The 26,064-nt window shown below is 32.4% G+C and overlaps 2 protein-coding genes across 2 annotated transcripts; both read left to right on the top strand.

The window, feature by feature from the left end:
• The first annotated feature begins 4,053 nt into the window (after positions 1 to 4,053).
• Positions 4,054 to 7,449, top strand: LOC132045233 (allene oxide synthase 2, chloroplastic-like). Its single transcript, XM_059435783.1, has 3 exons — positions 4,054 to 4,755; positions 5,830 to 6,256; positions 6,844 to 7,449. Exons 1-3 carry the CDS (start codon positions 4,167 to 4,169, stop codon positions 7,355 to 7,357), a joined length of 1,530 nt encoding a protein of 509 aa, XP_059291766.1. The 5' UTR covers positions 4,054 to 4,166; the 3' UTR covers positions 7,358 to 7,449.
• A 3,063-nt stretch (positions 7,450 to 10,512) lies between these two features.
• LOC132045258 (ruBisCO large subunit-binding protein subunit alpha) lies at positions 10,513 to 17,129 on the top strand. The gene is made up of 8 exons (XM_059435815.1): positions 10,513 to 10,687; positions 11,988 to 12,174; positions 12,802 to 12,923; positions 13,065 to 13,272; positions 13,367 to 13,512; positions 14,361 to 14,667; positions 15,383 to 15,834; positions 16,596 to 17,129. The coding sequence occupies exons 1-8, from the start codon at positions 10,631 to 10,633 to the stop codon at positions 16,881 to 16,883; spliced, it is 1,767 nt and encodes a 588-aa protein (XP_059291798.1). The 5' UTR covers positions 10,513 to 10,630; the 3' UTR covers positions 16,884 to 17,129.
• Positions 17,130 to 26,064: the final 8,935 nt, after the last annotated feature.

Genomic DNA, 26,064 nt, shown 5'->3' with positions numbered 1-26,064 from the left:
TAAAGATTGGATTGCTAGCTTTGCACGTTGTTTTTATTATTTACTACTATTATTTTGGATTGTATATGTTAATTTATAGATCTTAGCATCTCATCTGAGAACCATACAGATAGATTTTCTTCCTGAGGAAAGATTCAGATCCTTATTTAGAGTGGTGGATTCAGAATTTTCATTCAGGGGGTTCGAAAAAAAAATAAAGCTAAATATAAAAAAGGGATAAGGCATCATTACCTCAAAATCAAACCGTTTTTGCTACACACCTTTTCAACATGTTTGGTCCTATCACCCCCCTAAACTATTTAAAACCGTAATATTTTACCCCTAAATCTTTGATGTATTGCGAAGGAGAGTGTGTTTCACTCTCTTTGAAACACAAAAAATCATAAAAAACAGGAAAAATACTTAATTTTTTTTTAAAAAATTGTATTTTCTTAAAATATGAATATAAATATATATTTATATATTTAAAAAAATAATTAATTTTTTCAAAATTTTATAAAAAATCAGTTTTTTTTTCAAATTTTGACAAGAAAAACACTTTTTCAGTTTTTTATTTGAAAAATAAAAGTGTCCTAAGAAAATGAAATCATGAAAATCAAGATCTTTTAAGACATTTTAAAAAAATAATCAAATTTCCATATTATTAACAAATCCATTTTTCCATATTTTAAAGAAAAAATCAGTTTTTTATATTCGCATTTTCAGCTTTTTTTTTTTTAAAAAATTTTAAAAATGAATTTTTTTGAAAGAAAAATCTTTTTTTAATTCGACTTTTCAGTTTTGTTTTTTTAAAAAACGGGTTTAAAAATAAATTTTTTAAAAGAAAAATCGGTTTTTTTATTCGCGTTTTCGTTTTTTTCTTTTTTTTAAACGGGTTTTAAAAATAAATTTTTTAAAGAAAAATCATTTTTAAAAAAGGTTTTAGTTTTTTTTTTTAAAAAAAGTTTTAAAAAATAAATTTTTTAAAAGAAAAATCAGTTTTTAATTCACTTTTTTTATTTTTAAAAACGGGTTTTAAAAATAAATTTTGTAAAAAAAATCGACCAAGTTTTTTATTTTTTTATTCTTAAAAATTGACACGTAACTAGGTGAATATTAAAAAATAAAAATAAATGCACATGTTGAGAGAACTGTATGTCACTCTCCCAAACATTCTCGAATTTAGGGGTAAAATATTATTTTAAATATTTAAGGGGTGATAGGACCAAACATTAGGTAAGGTGTGTCGTAGCAAAAACGCTACTAGGTGAGGGGGGTAATGATGCCTTATCCCTATAAAAAATAATGTTGTCAATGAAAATCGAACCCAGGATGCTAGAGACAATTTTGAACACCCTGAACCAATTGAGCTAACTTTTTACTTTTATTTAGGGTGTTTAAAGGTTAATATATGTGCATAAACACAAAAAATCTACCTTATATATACACTGTAAGTTTTTGCCGCCCTCGGCCCTCTTTAAATCCACCCCTGCTTATTTATATTTATATATATATATATATATATATATATATATATATATATATATAATATATATGAAAAGAGAAGAGATAGAAAATCAAAGAAAAAGAAACAAAAGTTCAATAAATCTTTGAACTAGGTCGCAGAGGCGGATCTCCCAATTTGAAATTTTACGAATTTTGAACTATTATCAAATTCATAACTCATTTAGCTATTAGATATGTAATCAAATATTTATATATATTCAATAAAATTTATTAATAAAAATTAGCAAAAGTTACTGAATTCGTTTGAACACATATCTTATTTGATTGAACTTTCAAAATTTGTTTATTTGAAAAAACATTTTTTTGTTAGAGATGTTTTTCGAAAAGGTATTTGAAAAGTAACAGTTTGTGTTTGACTAACAAATTTGAAAAATATTTTTGTCAATATTATAGCAATAATTTGTGCATGACCCAAAATATTTTGGAAAAAAGGTACTTATATCATTTTCTGAAAAAAGTTTGATCAATTAATCCAATTCCGATCCTCTTAAATAAGCTTTTCTTTTTTTCTTTTTCAGAAAAAGGTCCTTTTAACTTTTCTAAAAAATTTCCGACCAAGTTACTTACGTGATACTGTAGCTCGGCATCCCACTAGGTGCATAATGAAATTCAATATACGTACTTGAATTCACTATTGTTGAAGAACTGACAACTAAACATTCTAAATTTAAAATTGTATATCTAGATATCTTAACTGTCCCGTAAATGTTCTAGCTTTGCGAATGCACATCTCAAAAAAATAAATGTGTTTACAAAGCGAACTTAAAGTCAAGTTAACGTGTCTATATAGGTACTATGTTCAATTTATTTATCTTACTTTCCTTTGTAATTCGATTAAAAGAATGTCTCTTCCTTTACTTATTAATGTCTCTTCCTTTACTTTCTTAATATTCAAAAGTCTTACTTTTTTAAAATTTCATGTCAAGTTAAAACAAGACAAATAAATTGAAATTGAAAGTTAAAAAAAAAGAGGGGGGGGGGGGGGGGGCAAATAAATTGAAACGGAGGGAGTTATTTAGCCATGTGATCTTATCATATTTGATTTTATTTTTCCTAAAAGCAAAATTTTAATTTTTCATATTTAGGTAACCTCTTTCTTTGATGAAAAGGTTTTGGACTTCTATATATTGAAGAATTTTCTCTTACGACAAAATACAATATCATCTATAATATAGTCATTTAGAGAGTTTTGTTTAGGGTGACATTTACTCTCAATAGTTCTTATGCTTTCTTTTATTAGTTTTTTTTTAATATGTAGGTCAATTGATCAAATTATATTAAAATTTTACAAGTCTTTAGTCTGCTTTTTTTTTTTTTTTTATCGTCTGATTTATTATGTTTAAAATTTAAAATTATTAACTTTCACCCCCTATTTTTTCAACCCCGACATCAGATCTAACTTCCCACCTCAACTTTATCAGCATTGTTTGAATCAGGTCTAACTTTCCACCTCAACTAGTACAAATGTACAATTTCTTGAAACCTTTTCCATATGATCCACGTGAAATTTATATAAATACACACTAATAGGAAAAAAATCCACATCAATCCTTGACTAATCCCACTACTACATAAAATACAAAATTCCATCAAACACATATCATCATCACTTCCAGTAGCCCCACTCCTTAAATTCCACCTTCTTTCTTCTCATCAAAGATCAAACTTTTCCACAACAATGGTAGCAACAATAACACCATTATCTTCATCTTGTTCTCTTCACCGACAATTTCCATTCTTAAAAAAAATTAAATGACCGATTTGATTACTTTTACCATTAAGGTTAAAACGAATACTTCAAATCAAGAATCCAAAAATACAAATCCATTATATGTCGCACCATTATGCCACCTGGACCTTTTATTTCATCCAACATTATCATTTGAATATATATTCAACGCCAACATAGATCCAACTTTGACTTCAACTGGTATTTCTTCCGTTTCTAAATAAATGATGGTAAAGACTTTTTATTTTATTTTAAAATAAATAGTACTTTAAAATTTAAGAACTTATTCTTCCAACTTTGTTTGATTTTTTGTCTATCTATAAGAAGAGATCACATGAAAAAAAAACCTTTAGTGGTATGCTCAATTTTGGACACAAAGTCCACAAGTTATCAACAATCATTAAATCTCTTTCCTAGGAAAGAAATAACTTAAAAAGTGGTAAGATTTGCTTAAAGGTAAGTTAATAAAAACACTTTTAATTTTTTAAAAAGTGAAGAATTTTTTAAAGAGTATGCGTAAGCTAAAAACACCACTAATTATGAGCTCATTTGTATTGACTTATTTTAGGTACTTTTAAATCAAAATAATTTTTAAGCACTTTTATAATATTTAAATAAAACTTATTTTTAAACTAAAATGATAAAAATAATCAAAAAATCATAAAATAAAATTTTAACATATGACTTTTAACTTATAAATCAAAACCATAAACCCCATCGAAACAGGCTCTATGTAACTAAGGGGGTATAATTTATTGAAAGCTTTCTTTCTATATTACACACGTTATATTTATATATTTATACACAGAGTCCAAAAATCAAAATATACATCAACCTTTTACTATTCCCACCAATCATATCATCACTCCCAATAATACCCCACTCCTTAAATTCCACCACCTTCAATCAAGAATCAAACTTTTTCACAACAATGGCAGCAACAACATTAACTTCATCTTCTTCTCTTCTATACCAACAACTATTTCCATCAAAAAAATACTCAACATTTAATCCTATTACTCTTTCTTTATCACAAAACCCAATAACCCAACTCACCAAAAAACCAACCCGAAAAATACCCGGAGATTATGGGCTACCATTAATCGGCCCATTAAAAGACAGATTTGATTATTTTTACAATCAAGGTAAAAATGAATTCTTCAAATCAAGAATCCAAAAATACAAATCCACTATATTTCGTACCAATATGCCACCTGGACCTTTTATTTCACCTAACTCAAATGTTATTGTTTTACTTGACGGTAAAAGTTTTCCAACACTTTTTGATGTTTCTAAAGTTGAAAAAAGAGATCTTTTTACTGGTACTTTTATGCCGTCAACTGAACTTAACGGTGGTTACCGTGTACTTTCATATTTAGACCCATCTGAACCAAATCATGAAAAATTAAAAAAATTACTTTTTTTCTTACTTTCTTCACGTCGTGATTATGTAATACCTGAATTCCATGAGACTTATACAGAGCTATTTGATACACTGGACAAGGAAATCTCTGAAAAAGGTAAAGCTGATTTTTTTTATTTTTTAATATTTTTTACTCTCTTCTTTGCATAATAAGTGTTGCTTTTAGCTTATGCATGCCCCTGAGAAATTACTCATTTTTAAAAAATTATGCGTGTTTTGACTAACTTACTCCTAATAAATGTCTAAAAAAAGGCTACTTAATGATTCTTGATTACGTAAATAAGTGATTTCTTGAAATTCTAGAGCACTATTTATTTTAACACAAAATAAAAAACCTAAAATACTACTTATTATGGAACGGAGAAAGTACTGTGACATAATTTATGTGATAGTTTTTGCTTTTTGAGAGTCAAACAAGAAAAATGTTTGATCGTGATCTATTCTTGTATGCACTTTAAACATTTTGAATTGTTAATTACTGTGACTTAGTAAATTTTTGGCCATGAAAATCAAATATTTTTCACTTTATTTGGAATTTTTGAAGTTGGATTTGTGTTTTGTTATAGTTTTTTAAAAGAATATTTAATTATTTGAATGTACTTTCACTGTAAGCTAAGTTACTTGGACTCTCCTAAAATGTCATCAGTGCGTGTCGAATCTTTCAAAAGTAATGTATTTTCAGAGGATCCGACACGAGTACGGCAATACTTTCGAAGAGTCCGAATAACTTAGGCTGTAAGTGTTTTTCATGGCCAATCAGTGTTTTACAATAAAGTGAAAAATTCTTTTGGGAAAAAGTGGATAATTCTCATGGTCAAATGGGTCTTCATATTATTTTTTATGTAGTTTTTAAATATGTAAATTATTTTTTAAAAAAAAAACATAAACTTAAAAGATCGTATGTACAAATTCACAGTCGAAATAGAGAAGTTTGACTCATCAAATAAATTGGGATTTTTTTAAATTTTTTTTTAATAAGTAAAATTAAATTTATACACTATTGTACAGTTTTATACAAAGTTGGTACATTATGTATAATATTTTCCTCAGCTATAATGTTGTATAATACTGTATAAATTGAAAATGTGACTACTTGGCGTAATACTTTATATTTTTTGTTGGGTTGTATATTCTTGAAATTTAAGCTGATATTTTTTATTTTTTTTTATAGGTAAAGCTGATTTAAACTCAGCTAATGATGAAGCTGCATTTAATTTCTTAGCCAAATCATTATACGGAGTTAATCCAGTTGATACTAAACTCGGGTCGGATGCTCCAAAATTGATTGGAAAATGGGTTTTATTTAATCTTCATCCAGTAATTACTCTTGGTTTACCAAATGTACTAGATGATTTAATTCTTCATAATTTCAGATTACCACCAAGTTTAGTGAAAAAAGATTATCAAAGACTTTATGATTTTTTCTATGAAAATTCCAAAAATGTCCTTGATGAAGGTGAAAAACTTGGGATTTCAAGAGAAGAAAGTTGTCATAATCTTGTGTTTGCTACTTGTTTTAATTCATTTGGTGGGATGAAGATTTTCTTTCCTAATTTGCTGAAATGGATTGCGAAAGGCGGGTCGGAGCTTCATACCCGGTAAGTAATTGTGAAATTTGGAAAAAAGTAGTACTGATTTGATTCGTTTTCAAGTTGAAAATGATATTTGAAAAGGGAATATTACGCTTTATATTTATTGGGAGAAAATATTTACGCCACGTAGTCCAATATACATCTTTTATACACTATTAGACAACGTTGATACATTAGTTATAATGCTTTCCTACATTAGTTATAATGCTTTCCTTGATATAATATTTTATATTAGGCTACGTGGCGTAATAGTTTATGTTGAGCTGTATATTTTTTAAAATTTCCATGGCCAAACAGGCACTAAATTTGAATCGGAATGCCACTAGCAGTGTTGCTGTTGTTGTAATTTCACTAAGGGGTGGTGTTGTTGTTATAATTTCACTAAGGGGTTGTTTGGTACGCGGCATAAGGTGTATATCGAAGGATTAAGTCTGGGATTAAATTTATATTGTGTTTTGTTGACGGTATAAATTAACCCACGATTATAATTCCAAGACTACAATACCGGGATAATTTAGTCCGCGAACCAAACGACCCCTAGTTGTTTCGGATTTCTTTTAAAGTGGTGACTTCTTATTTCTATTTTTGTTTAGGTTAGGGAAAGAGATCCGAACCGCCGTGAAATTCAAGGGGGGCGGGAAGATCACGATGTCAGCGATGGAGAAAATGCCGTTAATGAAATCAGTAGTATACGAGGCATTACGAATTGATCCACCCGTAGCTTCACAATATGGAAGAGCCAAACACGACTTAACAATCGAATCACACGACGCCGTTTTTGAAGTGAAAAAAGGTGAAATGTTATTCGGGTACCAACCATTTGCCACAAAAGACCCGAAGATTTTTACCCGACCCGAAGAATTTGTACCCGATAGATTTATTGGTGAAGAAGGGGAAAAATTATTGGAACATGTATTATGGTCTAACGGACCTGAAACGGAGAATCCAACGGTGGAGAATAAACAGTGTGTTGGAAAGGATTTTGTTGTGTTAGTTTCAAGATTATTCGTAACGGAGTTTTTTCTCCGTTATGACACGTTGGATGTCGACGTTGGAACGTCCCCGTTGGGAGCTAAAATTACTGTAACTTCTCTAAAGAGAGTTTAAATTTCACTAATTGTTTCTAGTTTGTATTAAAGGGGTGAATTTTTATTTTTGTTTAGGTTGGTTTAAATGTAAATGTTTTTTCCCTTCCAAAATGAGTGTTCCTACTTTCTTTTTTCGAGTTAACTTGTCTTAATCGACCAAAATGGAGACAAGTTCTATCTTGCAAGAGATTTTTTTTTTTTTTTTTGGGTCATGTCCTCGAATTACATGCTTGTGACAAATACAATAGACAAAAGTCTTTTGGTTGGACAATATTTAAGTTAAAAGATATTGAAATAATATGTCATGACCAAACATCAACTTATTAGTCAATTCAAGTTAGCTTTGGAGATTTTTCGTTTTGTGCCTCATCCCATTGGGACGATAAATCGTTTTGATAGTGAGTAGCGGGAGAATTGAGCTCACAACTCTTTGACTACTCCAGTACCATACTCCGTTGTATAGTCTACTCTGCTAAAAGATTAATCGGTTAGAGAGAACACATTTGGAAACAGCCTCTCTACCCCCTAAAGATAGAGGACCCCCATTTTGATAGAGGTAAGGTCTGGTTACATTTTACCCTCCTCAGATCCCACTTGTGAGATTATATTGGTATGTTGTTGTTGTTTGTTGTAGAGAACGCACTGTATATATTTTGTTTTCAACAAAAGTTGTAGTATAGGTTGTTCAACCTGGGATTCCTCCACAAAATTGCTGCTCAATATGGGTTATAGCCCAATGGGCTCTAGGATATCACTATCCAATATGGACCAATATATATGAACATAAAAGCAATTATTTAACTTTTTTTTTACGCGGATTGTCCTTCATTTGGGGTGATCTTTAATTTTTTGGCCTTCAAATTGGTGGTCTTTAATTTTTGTTCTTCGCCTAATACCCTGAGGTTCTGGATCCGAACCCCAACTCATTAAAAAAAAAAAAAAAAAAGGAATTTTTGCGAGGCAAATGTTTGGATTCGCACTCAAAACTCTGTCTTGCTAATTTTTTTAAAAGTTTCTAACTGAGCAGGGTTTGAATCCGAAATTAAGAAATTTTTATCAAAGGACAAAATTAAAGACCACACCAATAGAGGGACAAAAATTAAGACCACCCCAGCGAAGCCAATCCTGCAAATTGCCCATTATTTAAACTTAGCCCAAAACAGATGTGGTCCAAGGGAGTAGTAAATTGTGTGGAATCCAAATTGCTTTTAACTATCCAAAGTTTCAAATTCATCGCCCAAAGAGCGCGAACCAATTCAATATGGGGCAAGTGCACACGATTGATAACTGTTATTTAAGCCGTAGTCTAAATATATAAATTTTAGTAAATTTAACTATCTTAGAATCAACTTTAGATTAATGAAATTGAAGTTGATAAGTTTTGCATTTGGTGTTACAAAATTTCAGATGTTGAAGAATGAAAACAAGTATTACCTCGGTGGTTAATGAGATAGGTTGTCTCCTTATATGAACTCGGATAATCCTCCCCTCATAAGCTAACTTTTAGGGTTGAGTTAGGTACATGATCCATTTCTTTACATCAAATGTATACAGAACTTTCTACTTTTACTTTAACCATAATATCAGATTCATGAGAGTAGCAATATCAAAATGAATAAAAACTAAATACTTCTCAATGGAAAGATATATAAGCTAATCTACACTATTACTTTAACTAAAGCAAGTTGACAAGTTTGTCTTTATATGCTTCTGGTTGAACTGACATCAATTTTTCATCCAAAATTCAATATCGCTTTTTTTCTTTTTTTGAATCATTAAAATACAGAGACTTGTTAACAAACTAGAGAAAAAGATGAAAAAGAAGGGGGGAGGGACAAGGAGGAGGAGGAATTTTTTTATCTGAAGTTTACCTATATTGGCTACAACAACAACAATATACTCAGTGTGGTTTACAAGTGGGGTCTGAAAAGAGTAAAGACGTATGCACACCTTATATGTACTTTTATGGGGTAGAGACGATATTTCCGGCGGACCTTCGGCTTGAAAGGAGAGACAGTGACGTGACAACAAATATCAAAGTAAAAAACATGGTACAAAGAGAAATACGGCAACAAAAATAGCACGATAAAAAACATATGAGGTAATAGGTGGTAATACACAATGCAGAAACGAAACTACACGACTACTACCTAATACTACTGCTACGGAGACCACTAGGCTACCTTCTAACCCTCTAACGTAATTCTCAACCTCCACACCTTTCTATCTAGGGCGATCTCCACACCTTTCTATCTAGGGCGACCTCCACACCTTTCTATCTAGGGTCATGTCCTCAGTAAGCTGAAGCTGTGCCATGTCTTGTCTAATCACCTCCCCAGCTCATTTTCGGCCTACCTCTACATCTACTAATTCCTATTATAGCCAACCTCTTACACCTTCTCGCTGATACATCCACACACTTCCTTTTCACATGCCCGAACCATCTTAGTCTCGCTTCTCTCATCTTCTCTGCCACAGGGGCCACTCCTACCTTATCCCGTGTAACATTGTTCCTAATCATATCCCTCCTAGTATGCTCCACACATCCATTCGAGCATCCTCATCTCGGCTACAATCATCTTCTGAACGTAAGTGTTCTTGACGGCCAATACTTTGCCCCATACAACAATATTGGTCTAACCACCACTCTTTTAGCAAGTGTACAAAGACCAATCACAGTAGCACAAATATATTTACCGATATTGGCTACAAGTTAAAAACAACAACATACTCAATGTAATTCCACAAGTGGGGGCTAGCTAGTTAGTTCGTATGCAAATCTCACTCGACCTAGTGAAGATAGGAATACTGTTTCCGATAGATCCTCGACTCGAAGAAAGAATTGGCTACGATTAAATAATACAATAATATACTAGTATAACTTCACAAGCGGGGTCTCGAAAAGACAGTTTGTACGCAAACCTTACCTCTGTTAGTACCTAGTGAAAATAGAGAGACAGTTTTCAATCAATCCTCGGCTCAAAGAAAGAATTGGCTACAAGTTAAAACAATAGGATGCAAATGGCAAATTGGCTAACAACTTGCAAACTTGTACCAAACAAGTCATCAACCCTTTGCTTTTCTCTCAACGGTTCTGGAAAGGCAAAGGATAGAATCTTCTGGAAACTCCTCAATAATAATACATCCAAAAAGAAATGCAAAATATTAAGCCCTAGTCCCCTCTCTTTGTATACTTCGCCTAAACTCTTCACACTATCTTCATTCCAAAACCCAATCCTCTTATCCACAAAAAAAAAGAACAGACTCTTTCCATAGCATCTCTATTTTAGCAATGGCTTCTGCTAATGCTATCTCTACTGCTTCTATTATTCCTTCTCCTTCTAAACAGGTATACCCTTCTTTTTTATACCATTTCTTGATATGGGTATTTTTTTAAATTGAGTTCTAGTGTACTATATATGTTGTTTGTGCCATTTCTCTTACAAATTACAATTCTTTGTACCATTTCTTGATATGGGTATTCTTTTATTTGAGTTCTTGTTTGCTATTATGTGTTGTTTGTGCCATTTCTTGATATGGGGTGTCTTGCTTTGAGCATTTATCTTACAAATTACAATTCTTGATATGGGTGTTTTTTTGTTTGAGTTCTAGTTTGCTATTATGTGTGTTGTTTGTGCTATTTCTTGATATGGGGTGTCTTGCTTTGAGCATTTATGTTATTAATTATAATTCTTTATACCATTTCTTGATATGGGTCATTGTGTTGAATTTCTCTTACAAATTACAATTCTTTTTACCATCTGTTTATATGTTTTTTTTTGTTTTTGTTTTCTAGTTTGCTATTTTGTGTGTTTTTGTGCTATTTCTTGATGTGGGGTGTCTTGCTTTGAGCTTTTATGCTACAAATTACAATTCTTTGTTACATTTCTTGATATGGGTCATCCTGCTTTTAGTATTTATCTTACAAATTACAGTTCTTTTTACCATTTCTTGATATGGGTCTTTCTTATTTGAGTTTTAGTTCACTATATGTGTTATTTGTGCCATTTCTTGATTTGGGGTGTCTTGCTTTGAGCATTTCTCTATCAAATTGTAATTCTTTATATGGGTCTTTTTTTGTTTGAGTTCTCGTTCGATATTATGTGTGGTTGTTTGTACAATTGTGCTACTTCTTTATATGGCTGATGCCGCTTTTTGTATTTCATTACAATTAAGGTGTGTTTGGTATGAAGGATAATGTTTTTCATAGAAAATGTTTGTTGGAAAACAAGTGATTTCTTACTTAATTTTTGGTGTTGGGTAAGTAAGCAAAAAGGTACTGTCCCAAACATGGAATGTCACTTATGGAGCTTGTTTTCCTTGAGAAAATATTTTCCAAAAAATTTTAACCAACCAAACATGGGATAATTGGAAAATATTTTCTGGAAAATGTTTCTGTCATACTAAACACACTCGTAGTGTGCTTTTTATGCCAATTCTTGATAAGGTTCATCTTATTTTGAGTCGCTTTTGCTACCATGTGTGTACTTTGTACCACTCTTGAAAAGGGTCATCTTGTTTAAAGTTGCTAATATAGGCGGTTTTTGCACCATTGCTCGATATTGGCCATTTTGATTTCAGTCTTTTATAGCTACTGTTTGCTGAATTTGGGATGCTTATTTGTTTATTTATTTGGCTGTTTGATGCAGGGGTCTTTGAAGAACAGGAGGGTCAACCAATTGCAGGGACAGAAATTCGGAAACAAAGGTGGAAAGAGCCGGTTTGTAGTAAAGGCCTGTGCTAAAGAAATTGCCTTTGACCAGAAGTCTAGGAGTGCCCTTCAGGCTGGTATTGACAAGCTTGCTGATGCCGTCGGTCTTACACTTGGTCCTAGGGGTATGTTTCTGCTGCCTCCTCATTGTCTTTTCAATATTTTGCAGCACATTCGGATGAAATTTTTGGGTTTTATTGCATATTTGAATCATTAAATGACCAATTATGAAATGAAGCAATTTGGTGGGTTGTAGCTTCCTTTGTATGTTTCGTTTATCTAATTCCCAGTTCTTAATTCTTAGAGCTAATGTAGATAAGATTGAGGCAGTTGCCAGCTGTGACAGAGTTAATGTAAAGGTGGTTGTTTTTTATATAAAGAACTTGTAGTGTATCCAGTCAATTATCAAGTGTACTTGAAGGGAGTGGAAGGAAAAAACATATTTTAATTAATATGAACATTTACTGATTAATTCTGGAGTATCTGTATGTGGAGTCTGTATGTGGAGTGTGATTGAATGCCCGATTAATGCTTAGCATTACTGTGATGTGTCTGAATTTCCTTGTCCCGAGTGGTACAATAGTTTCCTAGGTACAAGACATTAGCAAAACGTTTTGAATGCTATACTTCTATGCTTTTTTTCCGTTACTATGATTTCATGCTATGCCACGTTGATCTTCAATAACCAATCCACTTGTTTGAGTGAGGTTTTGAATGAATTGAATTCCTAAAAAGCTTTTACTTGCTTACAGGAAGGAATGTGGTGTTGGATGAATATGGCACCCCTAAGGTGGTTAACGATGGAGTGACAATTGCTAGAGCTATAGAGCTACCTGATGCTATGGAAAATGCTGGGGCCTCTCTCATCAGGGAGGTTAGTACTTCTCCGTCAATTTTCTTAGTTGAAGTCTAGTTATTTTGTCCGCTATATGATTCCTTTATGTACATGATGTGTTACATATTGTCGAACTTATCTTGTTTTCTTTTCTTGATTTCAAATGCATACATACTTAAGGTTGCAAGCAAAACCAATGATTCAGCTGGTGATGGAACCACAACTGCATCTGTTCTTGCTCGGGAAATCATTAAACTCGGTTTGTTGAGTGTTACATCTGGTGCAAATCCAGTGTCTTTGAAGAGGGGCATTGACAAAACTGTACTGGGTTTGATTGAAGAGCTAGAAAAGAAGGCTAGACCTGTTAAAGGTCGTGATGACATCAAAGGTAATATTTTGATGCTTATCTTTGAGAACTCTTATCCATGATTCATCTATGTGCCGTGCTGATTATTAGTCTTCTGAATTGTTTCTTCAACCAGCTATTGCTTCAATCTCTGCTGGAAACGATGAAAGTATTGGCACCATGATTGCTGATGCTATTGACAAAGTCGGTCCAGATGGGGTCTTATCCATCGAGTCATCCTCTTCCTTTGAGACGACTGTACATGTTGAAGAAGGAATGGAGGTTTGTATCTATATAGCGAATATCTTATACTCCCTCCGTTTTAATTTGTTTGCCTTACTTTTGTTTTTATTCTATTCCAAATGCTTCTTTCATTCCAACATCCCGCATGACATGTTTAAGACCACAAGATTAAAGGGTATTTTGGTACATTATAGATATCTTTAGTTTAAAACCACGAGATTCAAAAGTCTTCTTTACTTTCTTAAACTCCGTGCCAAGTCAAACTAAAGGGACCCGTTTGGCCATGATTTCAATTCATGATTTGTAATTCATTTCACTTTGCTTGTCTTAGTTTGATTCGGTAAGGAGTTTAGGAAGATAAAGATGACTTTTGATTTTTGTGGTCTTAAATCAAAGATGTGTGTAATGTACCAAAATGCCTTTTGAATGTTGTGGACTTAAATTATACCATCTTTGTTTGTCCACTTAGTTTTTTGCTTGGATCAAAAAAAGAGTCCACTTAGCAAATATATATTTTTTCAATTTGCCCCTATTAAGGCAAATCCCAATGCCTATTAATTTTACCTATTTTTGTCTAAGTTAGTATTTTCTTAAGGGGTGTGCAAATGGCTAAGTGGACTCTTCTTATGATCCGGAGAAAATATATAAAATGATTCTTTTAAGACAAGAAAGTAAGACAAACTAGGTGAGGGGAGGGAGTATTCTCTATGGTGTCTGTCTCTGCAGTTGGGCTCAATCTTTTGTTGGACTCTTCTTATGATCCGGAGGGAGTACTAAATATATAAAATGGCATTCTTTTTTAAATAGACTGGAAAAGAAAGTAAGACAAACTCTTTATGGTGTCTGTCTCTGCAGTTGGGCAACAATTTTTACTTTATTTATTGCAGATCGATAGAGGATATATTTCCCCACAATTTGTCACCAACCCTGAGAAGTTAATTGCTGAGTTTGAGAATGCTCGAGTCTTGGTTACGGATCAGAAGATCTCAGCTATCAAGGATATTATTCCCCTATTAGAAAAGACAACTCAATTACGTGCTCCTCTCCTCATTATTGCGGAGGATATCACCGGGGAAGCTCTGGCCACTCTTGTTGTGAACAAGTTGCGGGGTATCCTGAATGTTGCTGCCATCAAAGCTCCTGGATTTGGTGAAAGGAGAAAGGCTCTTCTGCAAGATATTGCCATTGTGACAGGTTCTCAAACTCGCTTAACTTCAGCTCTCTCGTCAAACAAATTTGATGATAATATCTTCATAAAAAAAAATAAAAAATTGATGATAATACATAATAACAGAACTTTTATAAGCTTATTTAAGGAGTTTGACAATGTCTAAAAGTTTGGCTAATGATCTTATGGCATTTGGACAGTTCCTTACAAAAGCTTCTTTAGCCAAAAGAAAAGTTGAAAGATAATTGGATTTTGGATTGTTTTAAAACAACTATAATTGGTTTAGCCGTACAATTAAAAAATTGTTATGATTTTCCTGAATATCGTCATCTTTAGAGAGAAAAAATGGATGCTTGAAATGCAATTATGGTTGATAGATGGCTTCGCTCGTTTCTAATTGGCGTCAATGTTTTGTCGTCATATAAAACTGGGAAATTGTAGACTTGCTTGGTAATAATATTGTAAAGTTGCTAATATCGTGCTTGAGCCTGGTCTAGAAATAGGAATTCATTTTTCTAAAAATGGGATGTTAGGGGAAACATTGTTATCCTGAGATACCGAGTCCAAAGTTTGTTTCCTTGGATCCTGGTGCTAGTTTAGCTGTTCTTTTTAAGCAGATACAATCATGGATACTGTGCACTGCACTTTCCTTTAGATAAATCATAAATTCTAGGATTATTTTCTGTCTCATCTATATAAGATAGAAACATTTCCTTACCATAAGCTGTTGTATTATTTCAGGAGCCGAGTACCAGGCAACTGATTTGGGCCTGCTCGTTGAGAATACCCCAGTTGAAGCACTTGGAATTGCCAGAAAGGTAACCATTACCAAGGACTCAACCACCATCATTGCTGATGCTGCATCAAAGGACGAGATACAGTCTAGGATTGCTCAGCTTAAAAAGGAGCTGTCCGAGACCGACTCGGTGTACGACTCTGAGAAACTTGCTGAGAGAATTGCCAAGCTCTCTGGAGGTGTTGCCGTCATAAAGGTTGGAGCTGCAACAGAGGCTGAGCTTGAGGACCGCAAGCTTCGTATTGAAGATGCAAAAAATGCAACCTTTGCTGCAATTGAAGAGGGAATTGTACCTGGTGGTGGCGCTGCTTTTGTTCATTTGTCAACTTGTGTCCCTGCCATTAAGGACAAGCTTGAGGATGCAGATGAAAAGTTGGGCGCTGACATCGTTCAGAAGGTAAAGAATGCCAAATATTTATAAGTACTTCGTCTTATTTCTTTTTATTTTTTATGACAGTGTTCGACTCAACATAGAGTTCAACACACAACAACAACATACCCAGTGACAATGTAGGGTCTGGGGAGGGTAGAGTGTTCGCAGACCTTACCCCTACCTTAGGTAGGGAGGCTGTTTCCGGAAGACCCTCGGCTCAAGAAAAAGCATAGAATGATTCAACATAGAGTTCGAGAGACGGAAAATATTTTTGACACATACCAAGAGTACCCTTACAACTCTTATAGTTTTAAAGATGCTATGACATTTTCATTGCTATTATGCCCCTCATTTGAGAGTAAATAGATAAGTGTCGGGCTTACGATAGTCTGACTTTTTAACGACTAAGCGACTACTAAACTCCCGTCCTTAAAGTTAAATGGGAAGCACAAAGAGTTTTGGAAATATAGAAAGATGTATTTTCTGGGAATACACTTGAACGCAAGAATGCCATGTGAAATGGGCTAGGGAAGGTTATTTTATTTTATTTTTAAAAAAAATAACCGTGGTATTCGGTCAGCTTGCGCGTATCTTGATGAATTCTGTGGGGTATTTGTTTCCACCCTCCAACATAGAAACCAGGTCCATCGAGGCGAGTAATCACATAGTGTTTTTGCTGTATTTGAACCTGAGACGGGTCTTCAAATTCTAGAGTTTGTGCTGAAAAATATGTACTAAACATGACAATATTAATCCTTTGTTAATTTTCAATTTTTGTTTTGCAGGCATTAGTAGCCCCTGCATCTTTGATAGCACAAAATGCTGGAATTGAAGGGGAAGTAGTTGTGGAGAAGGTTAAGGAAGCTGAATGGGAGATGGGATACAACGCGATGACAGACAAATATGAGAATCTCGTGGAAAATGGAGTCATTGATCCCGCCAAAGTGACAAGATGTGCATTGCAGAATTCAGCATCAGTTGCAGGAATGGTACTGACCACACAAGCCATAGTGGTTGACAAGCCAAAGCCTAAAACCGCCGCACCTGCTGCTCCACAAGGGCTTACAGTGTGATCACAATATAACGAACTTTGCTAGGAAATTTTGTTGGTGTTGAGATGAACATTGACGTGTACGGGGCTGGCTTGTTCGGGAGAAAGGTTAGCATAGAAGTAGATGAGTGCATTATTATTTTTAGCTGGCTTTTTCTGAAAGAGAACTTGTATTAAATGAATAATATTGCTGCTCTTTACATAAAGGCGAACGTCTATCCTCTGGAAAGGGATAAAAGCTTTAGTTATTGAAGTTCATTTTCTTAAAGCTTTTGAAGTTCATTTTCTTTACACAAGTTCATTTTCTTGACACTGGGTGTGATGTTCATTTTCTTTATGTACTTCATTATGTTTTGCTACTCTTTTGTCTCTCAATAAAACCTACGAATAGTCAAGAACCTCAGTCTAGATAATGTGCTAGGAACCTCATTTTAGGAGGATTGAGTCGAGCTGCTTCCTTGTTGGTAGTCCAACTTTCCAATCCAACAATAGAGGAAAATAGCATTGATGAGCGAGGGCCTAACTTCTGTAACACGTTGGTGAAAATTCAACTTTTGGTCCATGAAAGAAAGTTTGCTTCAGTCACTTGAATTTTCGATATTTTTTTTTGTTTCTCATCAAGTGAATGACATCTTCTTCTGGAAATTTTAGCTATTCTTAGCATGATATTGGGAAATCTTATTGCTATTACTCAAACAAGCATGAAACGTATGCTTTGTCCTTGGGCTGAGTCGGATATCGGATATGTAATTATTGGAATAATTGTTGGAGGCTCAAATGATGGATATTTTGTTTTTAGTTAAGTTGGTGCATGGATGATCTACTTTAAGCATACTTGTCCTTGGGCCGAGTCGGATATCGGATATGTAATTATTAGAATAATTGTTGGAGGCTCAAATGATGGATATTTTGTTTTTAGTTAAGTTGGTGCATAGATGATCTACTTTCTATCGTTGATGTGACCATTTCTAGAAGATACGTTGTTGCGATTAGAAGCTGCAGAAAGTGGGACTATGATGCTTGTCAAAGATTGCAAACGGAGAGTTAATTGTTTTGGAATCAAATTATGTGAGAAATCGTATTAAAACCAAGAAATACAGAATTTTTCAGTATGAGGAAGTCTTTGATATCCATGTAATCAGCATTTGCTCTAGAGGAATTAGATTTTGCTTCAAGATAAACGGATACTCTTACAAATTTTATGTTTGCGTGAATCCTTAAAAATAACATGTACTTGAGTGTCATTTTTCTTATGTTTGTTTGTATCTCATCAATGATCTCTTATATTTTACGAACATGGAAATTCAAATTAGAAGGATTGTAGTTCAACTTGATCAAACAGGCTATTAGTCTTGTATTCGGATATGAAGAATTTGATCAAGTCGGTATATTTTATCGATTGGATGTAGGAGGATTTATGGTCAGCTACTTCCTTTATATAATTGGTAGCAGGGGCGATTTTAGGTGCTACAATTGGGGCACTGGAACTCATGGTCTCTCCGTAAAATCAGGTATTTTATGTATATATTTTCTAAAATTAGTATAATGTTATCTGTTGGAACTCATACTATAAAAAGCTAAATGGTGCACTTGGTTGAAAGTTGCATTATTTACCTACGGTTTAGAGATTAAGTCCCATTTAATACATTTTTTCCTTCTTTTTTTTACTGGTGAACTTATGTTCCAAAAATTCTAAATTCGCCTTTAATTGGTAGTCCAACTTTCCACTCCAACGGTAGTGGAAAATACCATAGGTTGCTTTAAGTATTGATGACCGGGGGCCTAACGTTTGTAACACATTGTTGAAAATCCAATATTGGTCCATGAAAAATAGTCTTTCTTTTTGAGTTAAATCTGCGCAATAATGATCCACTTGTCATTGTTGATGTGACCTTTTCTAGAAGATACGTCGTCATGTTGTATGAATTCTTAAAAATAACGTGTACTTGAATTTCATTTTTCTTAATGTTGTTTGTATCTTAGTAGTGATTTCCTTTATTATATTATAGTCATTCTCAATAACAACATTTTACTATAAAGATCAAGTTTTCTTTAGAATCAATTTTTATGTATGTTATATTGTATGTTCTATATAACAATATTTCATGATAACGTTAAAAAAAATATTGAAACAAATAACGTCGTTATAGAAAGATTTGACTATATACAAAAATGGAAATTCAAAATGCAAGGTTGACCTATACAACCTCTAGTTGCAGATATTTTTCAATTCAACCATGTGGGATTGATATTGAAAATTTTGGGTTTGAAGTTTCAAACTCCAATCCTACAAGTTTGAAATTGGACATTGGAATTGCCAAACCTAATTTCGGACCTGAAGTTTGAAGTTTGAATGATTGTTACAGTGTCAGACTGTTAAGTGTGAAGTTAGGTTTGAGAGTTCCCAACTCCAAACCCGATACTAAAATTTGAAAACTTTCAGCTCAAATGTTTAAAACTGACAATTGTCAAACCTAACTTCACACACTGTCTGAAGTTGACACTTCCATTCTTCCTAAATCTATGTTGTTTCTTCGAAAATATCATATTTGAAGTTTTTGTGTAATTGGTCAATTTGTTAGAAAAAAAGAAAAACAAACATGAAAGTTTTAGTTCATGATAATAAATTGATTAAGGAACCGTCACATCTTCTCAACTTAGAATTGAACTATCAAATAGGACCAATGCTTGGAATGTTTCTGGAATCCAGAATCATCATCCACAAGAAGGGGAGTCAACAAATTTTTGTCTAAAGTTTGTCAATATTGACTATAAATTAAATACTTTGAATTCTTTTAGATATAACTTACTTAAGGAAAAATGACCTAATAATACCTATTTAAGACTCTATATTACAAAACATAAGGATATTTTTTCTTATTTACAAAATATACCAAAAAAATTACAAAGTATACTAGATTTGGACTTAATGAAGTCTTTTTTTAAGGAAGAGAATCTGATTTTAAATGTGGACTTAATAATTCTAGGATAATTACCATTCAACATCTTCATCTTTTTAAAAAAAATTCTCTCTCTCTCTCTCTCTCTCTCTCCCTCCCCCTCTATGATAGACACCATTTTCATACATAAAATTCATCTTCTCTCCTAGTATAAATTTTCAAACCAATATTACAAAGTATTTTTGATTACTATCTTGTGTATTAATTGTATATAAAAATTGATTTGGATCGTTTTGAGATATATATGATCATTTTGTGTTTTGAAAATCTGTATAAATTATATAAACTATAGCTTTAGAAAATGTTAAAAACTAATATCTGTATGAAATGTGTATGGAGGTCATTTTTTAGATATATGCGGCACAATGTGTATGAAATGCGAACAAATTTGATATCAATTAGTCTTAAAAATGTTGAAAACTGATATGTGTATGGAATGTTGATTTGTATCAATCGTAAAAACTTATTATACATATATACTTTCTCATAATCTATACATACATTGATCAGATTTTATACAATTTATATGTATTTTATCATAATCACAATATACATACAACTTTTATACATATTTCATACGTAGAAATTATAACGAATTTATATATTTATACAATTGCATAAAAAAATTAATATATATTTATTTTCTGGTGTATGAACGTTGTATGGAATCTGGTTTGTATCAATTACAAGTTGATTATACATATTTTTCTCAAAATTTATACATACTTTGATTAGATTTTATACAATTTATATGTAATATCAAAATACACATACAATTTTTATACATATTTCATATATAAAAATTATAAGAGTCTATACAGTTATACATATTGCATACAAAAATTATACTTATATGTTTTTTGGTGTATGAACTTTGTATATAAGAATTATCGATTATAATGGACTTTTTGAATAAAAGTTGGAGAAAATTAGGTAACAATATCTCTTAATTTTAAATGGGGAGAGAAAAGTGAATGAAATAAGGGAGCAAAAGTTGGAGAAAATCAGGAACTATATCTCTAAATTTTGAATGGAGAAAAGTGGATAAAATATGTAAATTGATTCCTTAACTTATTTAATGTGTTTTATTTGCTTCTTTTTAATTTACCTAATTCGTATAGATTTTGTAACAAGTCTGTTGATATGTTTTGTAAACTGAAAAATATCGTCATGTTCTGTAAATATACCCTCTTATCATGTACATATATATTTTTTGCCCTACATAACTTAAATGACACAAGTAAAATCTGCTATTTGGTGTGCAAATCCTACACTTGATCCATGATCTGCTAAAGCTTCTTATTTGAAATCCTTAATTTCTTTCCCTTGATTTATAGTGCGATGCACATAAGCTAACTAACCTCCTTATGATTGAACATATAAATAAAGAGCATGGGAACATTTACTTAAGTGATTTTTTTTTAGTCGTCACTATAAATTATTAAAAGCAAAGCTATTTTCATTTCAAAATATGAAACAAATTCAAACTTTAGATGTTGTGAGTTCTAATTGAAATGTATATCTAACTTTGTCTAATATTAATTTTCGGACATATTTGTAGAATTCGACCCAAAAACGTTATATTTTATTGAATGTGTGAACTCGTAACTAAATCCGCATTGGGATAGTCACACAATTTTTTTTTTTTTTTTTTTTTTTTTGGTGCTTTAACACTTTATAGACGGCACTAGAAGTAGAAAAGATTTTGGAATCGACCTTTAAATTGCTATAGACCAAATGTTCGTTTAATTTAGTAATAAGACAAAAGAAAGAACTCATCATCAATCACAATCTAATCTAGATTTTGTTTCTTTAATATATAATAATTTAATTAGAAGAAGTGACAGTATATGTGACTAATGAAAATCGGCATGTGGTCCCAAATGTTTTTATGTCTGGTTTTTCAGGGTATTTTTTTCGTTGGCTACATGTCAACTTCAAAATAAACCTAGAAAAAGAAATATAAAAAATCTTTAGTGGTAGTCCCATATTAAAGAAACATGGACCATTCATTAATTGATTTTCTAAAGCAAATATTCCCACTGCATTTATTTCCTGCAATTTAATTCCGTCAGTATCAATCCTGTCGTTATATATATATATATCACGACGCAAATTCAGATATTAGACGTGGCCGACCCTCAGTGTATTCTGGTGTATCACGCCCTTAAATTGGGGCAAGACGCAATTGACACCCAACTTGTATTAGCCCATCGAGTGAATCCTGCCGTTAGCTGTTTGAAAGTTCTTACTGAATTCCCATACATGTAGAAATATTAATGAAATCTGAAGTTCTTTAATCGTTTGAGAAGTTATATATCACGAGTCTCTAAGGACCGAAAGTTGAATATAAAATTATATTGTCTAAGGAGTATTCCTTGGGAACAATAAAAATGCCAAAAAGCATGACATAAACTAATAAGAATTGGTTACCGTTGGAAAAAGTCAATGAAGGTCACCAATTAGAAATCTTTGCTTTAATAATTTCCAGTCCCAAATGAATTAATCTGAGTTCTAGCTGCACTAAAAGAGTAAAACACCCTGATCAATATGAAACCAACTTGAATAATACACTAGTATCTACAATTGAACTTTAAATATTCAAAATACTTTGTAGTAATAAATACATTGTACAAATTTTTTGCCATTAGCATTTTAAAAAGAAAATGCATTGATTCGTTGCTTTATTCACCAATATGCAGGCAGCGGTATCTATCAACTACACATATAGATGTGACTTCAATAAAGGAATATTGGAAACAGGAAAAAAGAGGGTATATATTAAGTGCCATTACATTGACATAATTAAAATAAAATAAAGTAAAAGGTGCTTGTACTGATCAAATCACACTAGTAGAAAGAAAATGATATTTCCTTCAGCTAGGATTCAGTACCTTTTTCTGCTTATTATTATTGTAGTAAAAGAATCCCTTAAATTTTCTTAAAAAAAGGATAACTTTAAAACGCATCCCAAATTTTAAAATGAATTTTGTTTTCAAGAGTGTGAAGACATATATTCCATTTTTTTTTTCTAGCAGGATCTTCTTATTAAGCTAAGTTTCTTGCTCTTATTATTTCTTCACGTTCGAATTATCTCTCTCTAATTATTATTGTAATAAAAGAATCCTTTAAATTATTTAAAACAAAGAATTAAGAAAGGATAATAAGAAACACGTCCCAAATTTTAAAAAGAATTTGTTTTCAAGAGTGTGAAGGCGTATATTTTTTTTTCTTGCAAGATCTTTTAATTAAGCTAAGTTTCTTGCTCTTATTATTTCTTCACGTTTGAATTATCTATCTTTTCTTGTTTTCATTAATAATAATAAAATAATGATAATAATAATAATAATTATTATTATTATTATTGTTGTTGGCGGCGTCATCGTCGTCGTCGTCGTTGTTGTGGAGGGAGGTAGAAGAGTTTCATTATTCTAAACTTATGTTTTTCAAATGTATATGTCCACATTATGATTTGAGATTCTCTCCTTTTGATTTTGGCAATTTAATTAGCTAAACATATATAGTATTTGATTGGATTTTCTTACCTATTAAATTTTAGAATCTGTTACAAAAAAGAGGTCCAAAAGGAATCCAATTAGAAGTTGTAAGCGGGCAATTTGCGCCGTTATTCGGGGGTGATATTTTTTTTTTTTTTTACTTTTGCCCCTCAAATTGGTGGTCTTTAATTTTTGTCCTTCCCTAAAACCCTTTGGTTCAAGCTTCAAATCTTCGCTCCGTAAAAAATTAAAAAATAAAATAAAAAGGTAGAGTTTGGATTAGCAAGAAAAAATTTTGCAGGGCAAAACTCTCCTTCAGGCAAAGTTTGCAATCAAACTCTACCTAATCAGGCAGAGTTTGATTCAAAATCTGCCTAATCAGAAAGAGTTTGATTGCAAACTCTACTTAAGGTAGAGTTTTGTCTTCAGATATAAGGCAAAACTCTACCTTAAGGCAATTTTTTTTTTTCAGTTGGAATTTTGTATAACTCTGCCTTAAGGCTTAATTTTTGTTCGAATAGGCTTAATTTTGCTACGAAACTCTGACTTGCGATTTTTTTCCGGGATTCGAATCCCAAACCTCATGATATGTCGAAGGGCAAAAGTTAAAGACCAGCAATTTGAGGGATAAAAATTAAATCAGTGCCTTTGAAGGGAATCCGCATAAAAATGCTTGTAAGGTACATAATATACTGTCCACTTATGGTTTTAGAGTATATTTTATAAAATTTAATTTAAAAATGATGTGGCTGCTGCTCTGTAGAAATTGTCTATGACCATCGATAGATTATTAAGCCTTATTTATTGGTGGAGTTTTATGTGGGAAAAAAATATTTTAATCATTTTCCGCTAGCCTTTACAAATATTAAAATTTCAATGGTCTTTCCGTCCAAAATAAAAATAAAAAAATAAAAAAGAAGAAGGAGGTGAAGGAGGTTGTCATCATAATGCATAAATACTCCTTGTTCCATAATTTATCACATTCTCCTTTTGCACTCTCCTAAAAATCATAAATAAAAAGTACATTTTACTAATTCACTTTTATCTCTCTTTAATAAATATGCACTCGAACTTTGAAGAACATTTAATATTAAGAACAACATATGATAAAATTCTTAATTTCATCTCAATTTTATTAAATGACAAGTATTTTGATTGCTTCCCATTGTAAGATTTGAAAACCATTAAATTCATTTTGAATCATAGGAGTATCTTTCATAGTCAAAAATAGCTGCTTAGACAGGGTTTGATACTCTTTTTTTGAATCTGATTCTTTGAAATCCACAATTTTGACTTAAGCTGTCGTTTTTATTATTCTTAAATCGCTACATATTTTTCCAATTTTGGACTGAAAATGACATAAAATTAGCTTCTTGGCTTCTAAATTAGGTGAAAAGAACGATTGACAATCGATTTTGAACTGAATCAAGAGACAGTTGAACAACTCTCTCTTTTCCAGTTATCATTTTTACTTCCAACTTATAAAAGAACATATGCTTCTCTTTTTGACCTATTAGCTAGCGTGCAAGGATTTATTTTGAGAGATTTTATTTTTGGGGAAAAAACTTATTCAATCTAAAATAAAAATTCGGTGTATCTTTCCTTTTTGTTGTTCGGTTTTTCGGTTTAACCGAAAATTTATTATAATATTTTTTTAACCAATATATAATATAAGTTTACAAATCAGTGAATCACATGAGATATCCAACTATGCTGCTGGTGGCTGCTGGCAGTGGCTGGTACTGGCTGGCAGTGGCTGGTGCTGGCTGCTGGCAGTGGCAGTGGCTGGTGCTGGCTGCTGGCAGTGGCTGGTACTGGCTGGCAGTGGCTGGTGCTGGCTGCTGGCAGTGGCAGTGGCTGGTGCTGCTGGCTGCTGGCTGCTGGCAGTGGCAGTGGCTGGTGCTGCTGGCTGCCGGCTGCTGCTGTTTGGCTGCCGGCTGCTGCTGTTTGGCTTGCTGTACTTGTTTGGCTTGTTGTGTCCACATATATCATATATGTTCTCTCTGAGGAAGCAACAAACAATTTTGTGTCCACATATATGATGCAATCAACATGTAGCCGAAGTACAGCATACCAGATACGGGCTTTGTGATCTCAAGCTTTGTGAAGAAATAGTCGTGGACTTGATATGGTCCATGGATGTCTCTGTCAAAGGAACTTCTTCTCTGTGTCATTTTATATAAAAGTATTGATAATGTACTTATAATAATTGAGAATTATTAATTGACAGGCATTTGGATATGAATTAGTTACTTGAATAAGGTAGTATTTGCCAAATAGAATGCTGCATAAAGATCTCCACCACCAAAGGTAGTCGGCAAAGAGGACTTAACCAATGACAAAAAACCGAATTAAAAAATCGAAACCGAACCGAACCAAACTTCAAAACACCGTACAAACCGAAATCCAATTCGGTGCGGTGTTTGGTTTTCACTTTAAAAAAACCGAAACCGAAATACCGAACCGATATTTGAAAAAACCGAACCGAACAACCGAACGCCCACCCCTATTAGCTAGCGTGCAAGGATTTATTTTGAGAGATTTTATTTTTGGGGAAAAAACTTATTCAATCTAATATTCTCCGTACCAAAAAGATTATCTTACTTTCCTTATTAGTTTGTCCCAAAAAAATTGACACATTTTTTATATTTAGAAATTATTTAATTTTATGAGATGATTTAAAGTCACACAAATATCTAAGCTTTTTTTAACCACACATTTTTTTTTCCTTTAATTCTTAAACTCC

This window comes from Lycium ferocissimum, unplaced genomic scaffold (assembly GCF_029784015.1).
Source record: "Lycium ferocissimum isolate CSIRO_LF1 unplaced genomic scaffold, AGI_CSIRO_Lferr_CH_V1 ctg638, whole genome shotgun sequence".
Lineage (NCBI taxonomy): Eukaryota > Viridiplantae > Streptophyta > Magnoliopsida > Solanales > Solanaceae > Lycium > Lycium ferocissimum.
The sequence above is the reverse complement of the archived record's forward strand: the minus strand, read 5'-3'. Positions and strand labels throughout refer to the sequence as shown.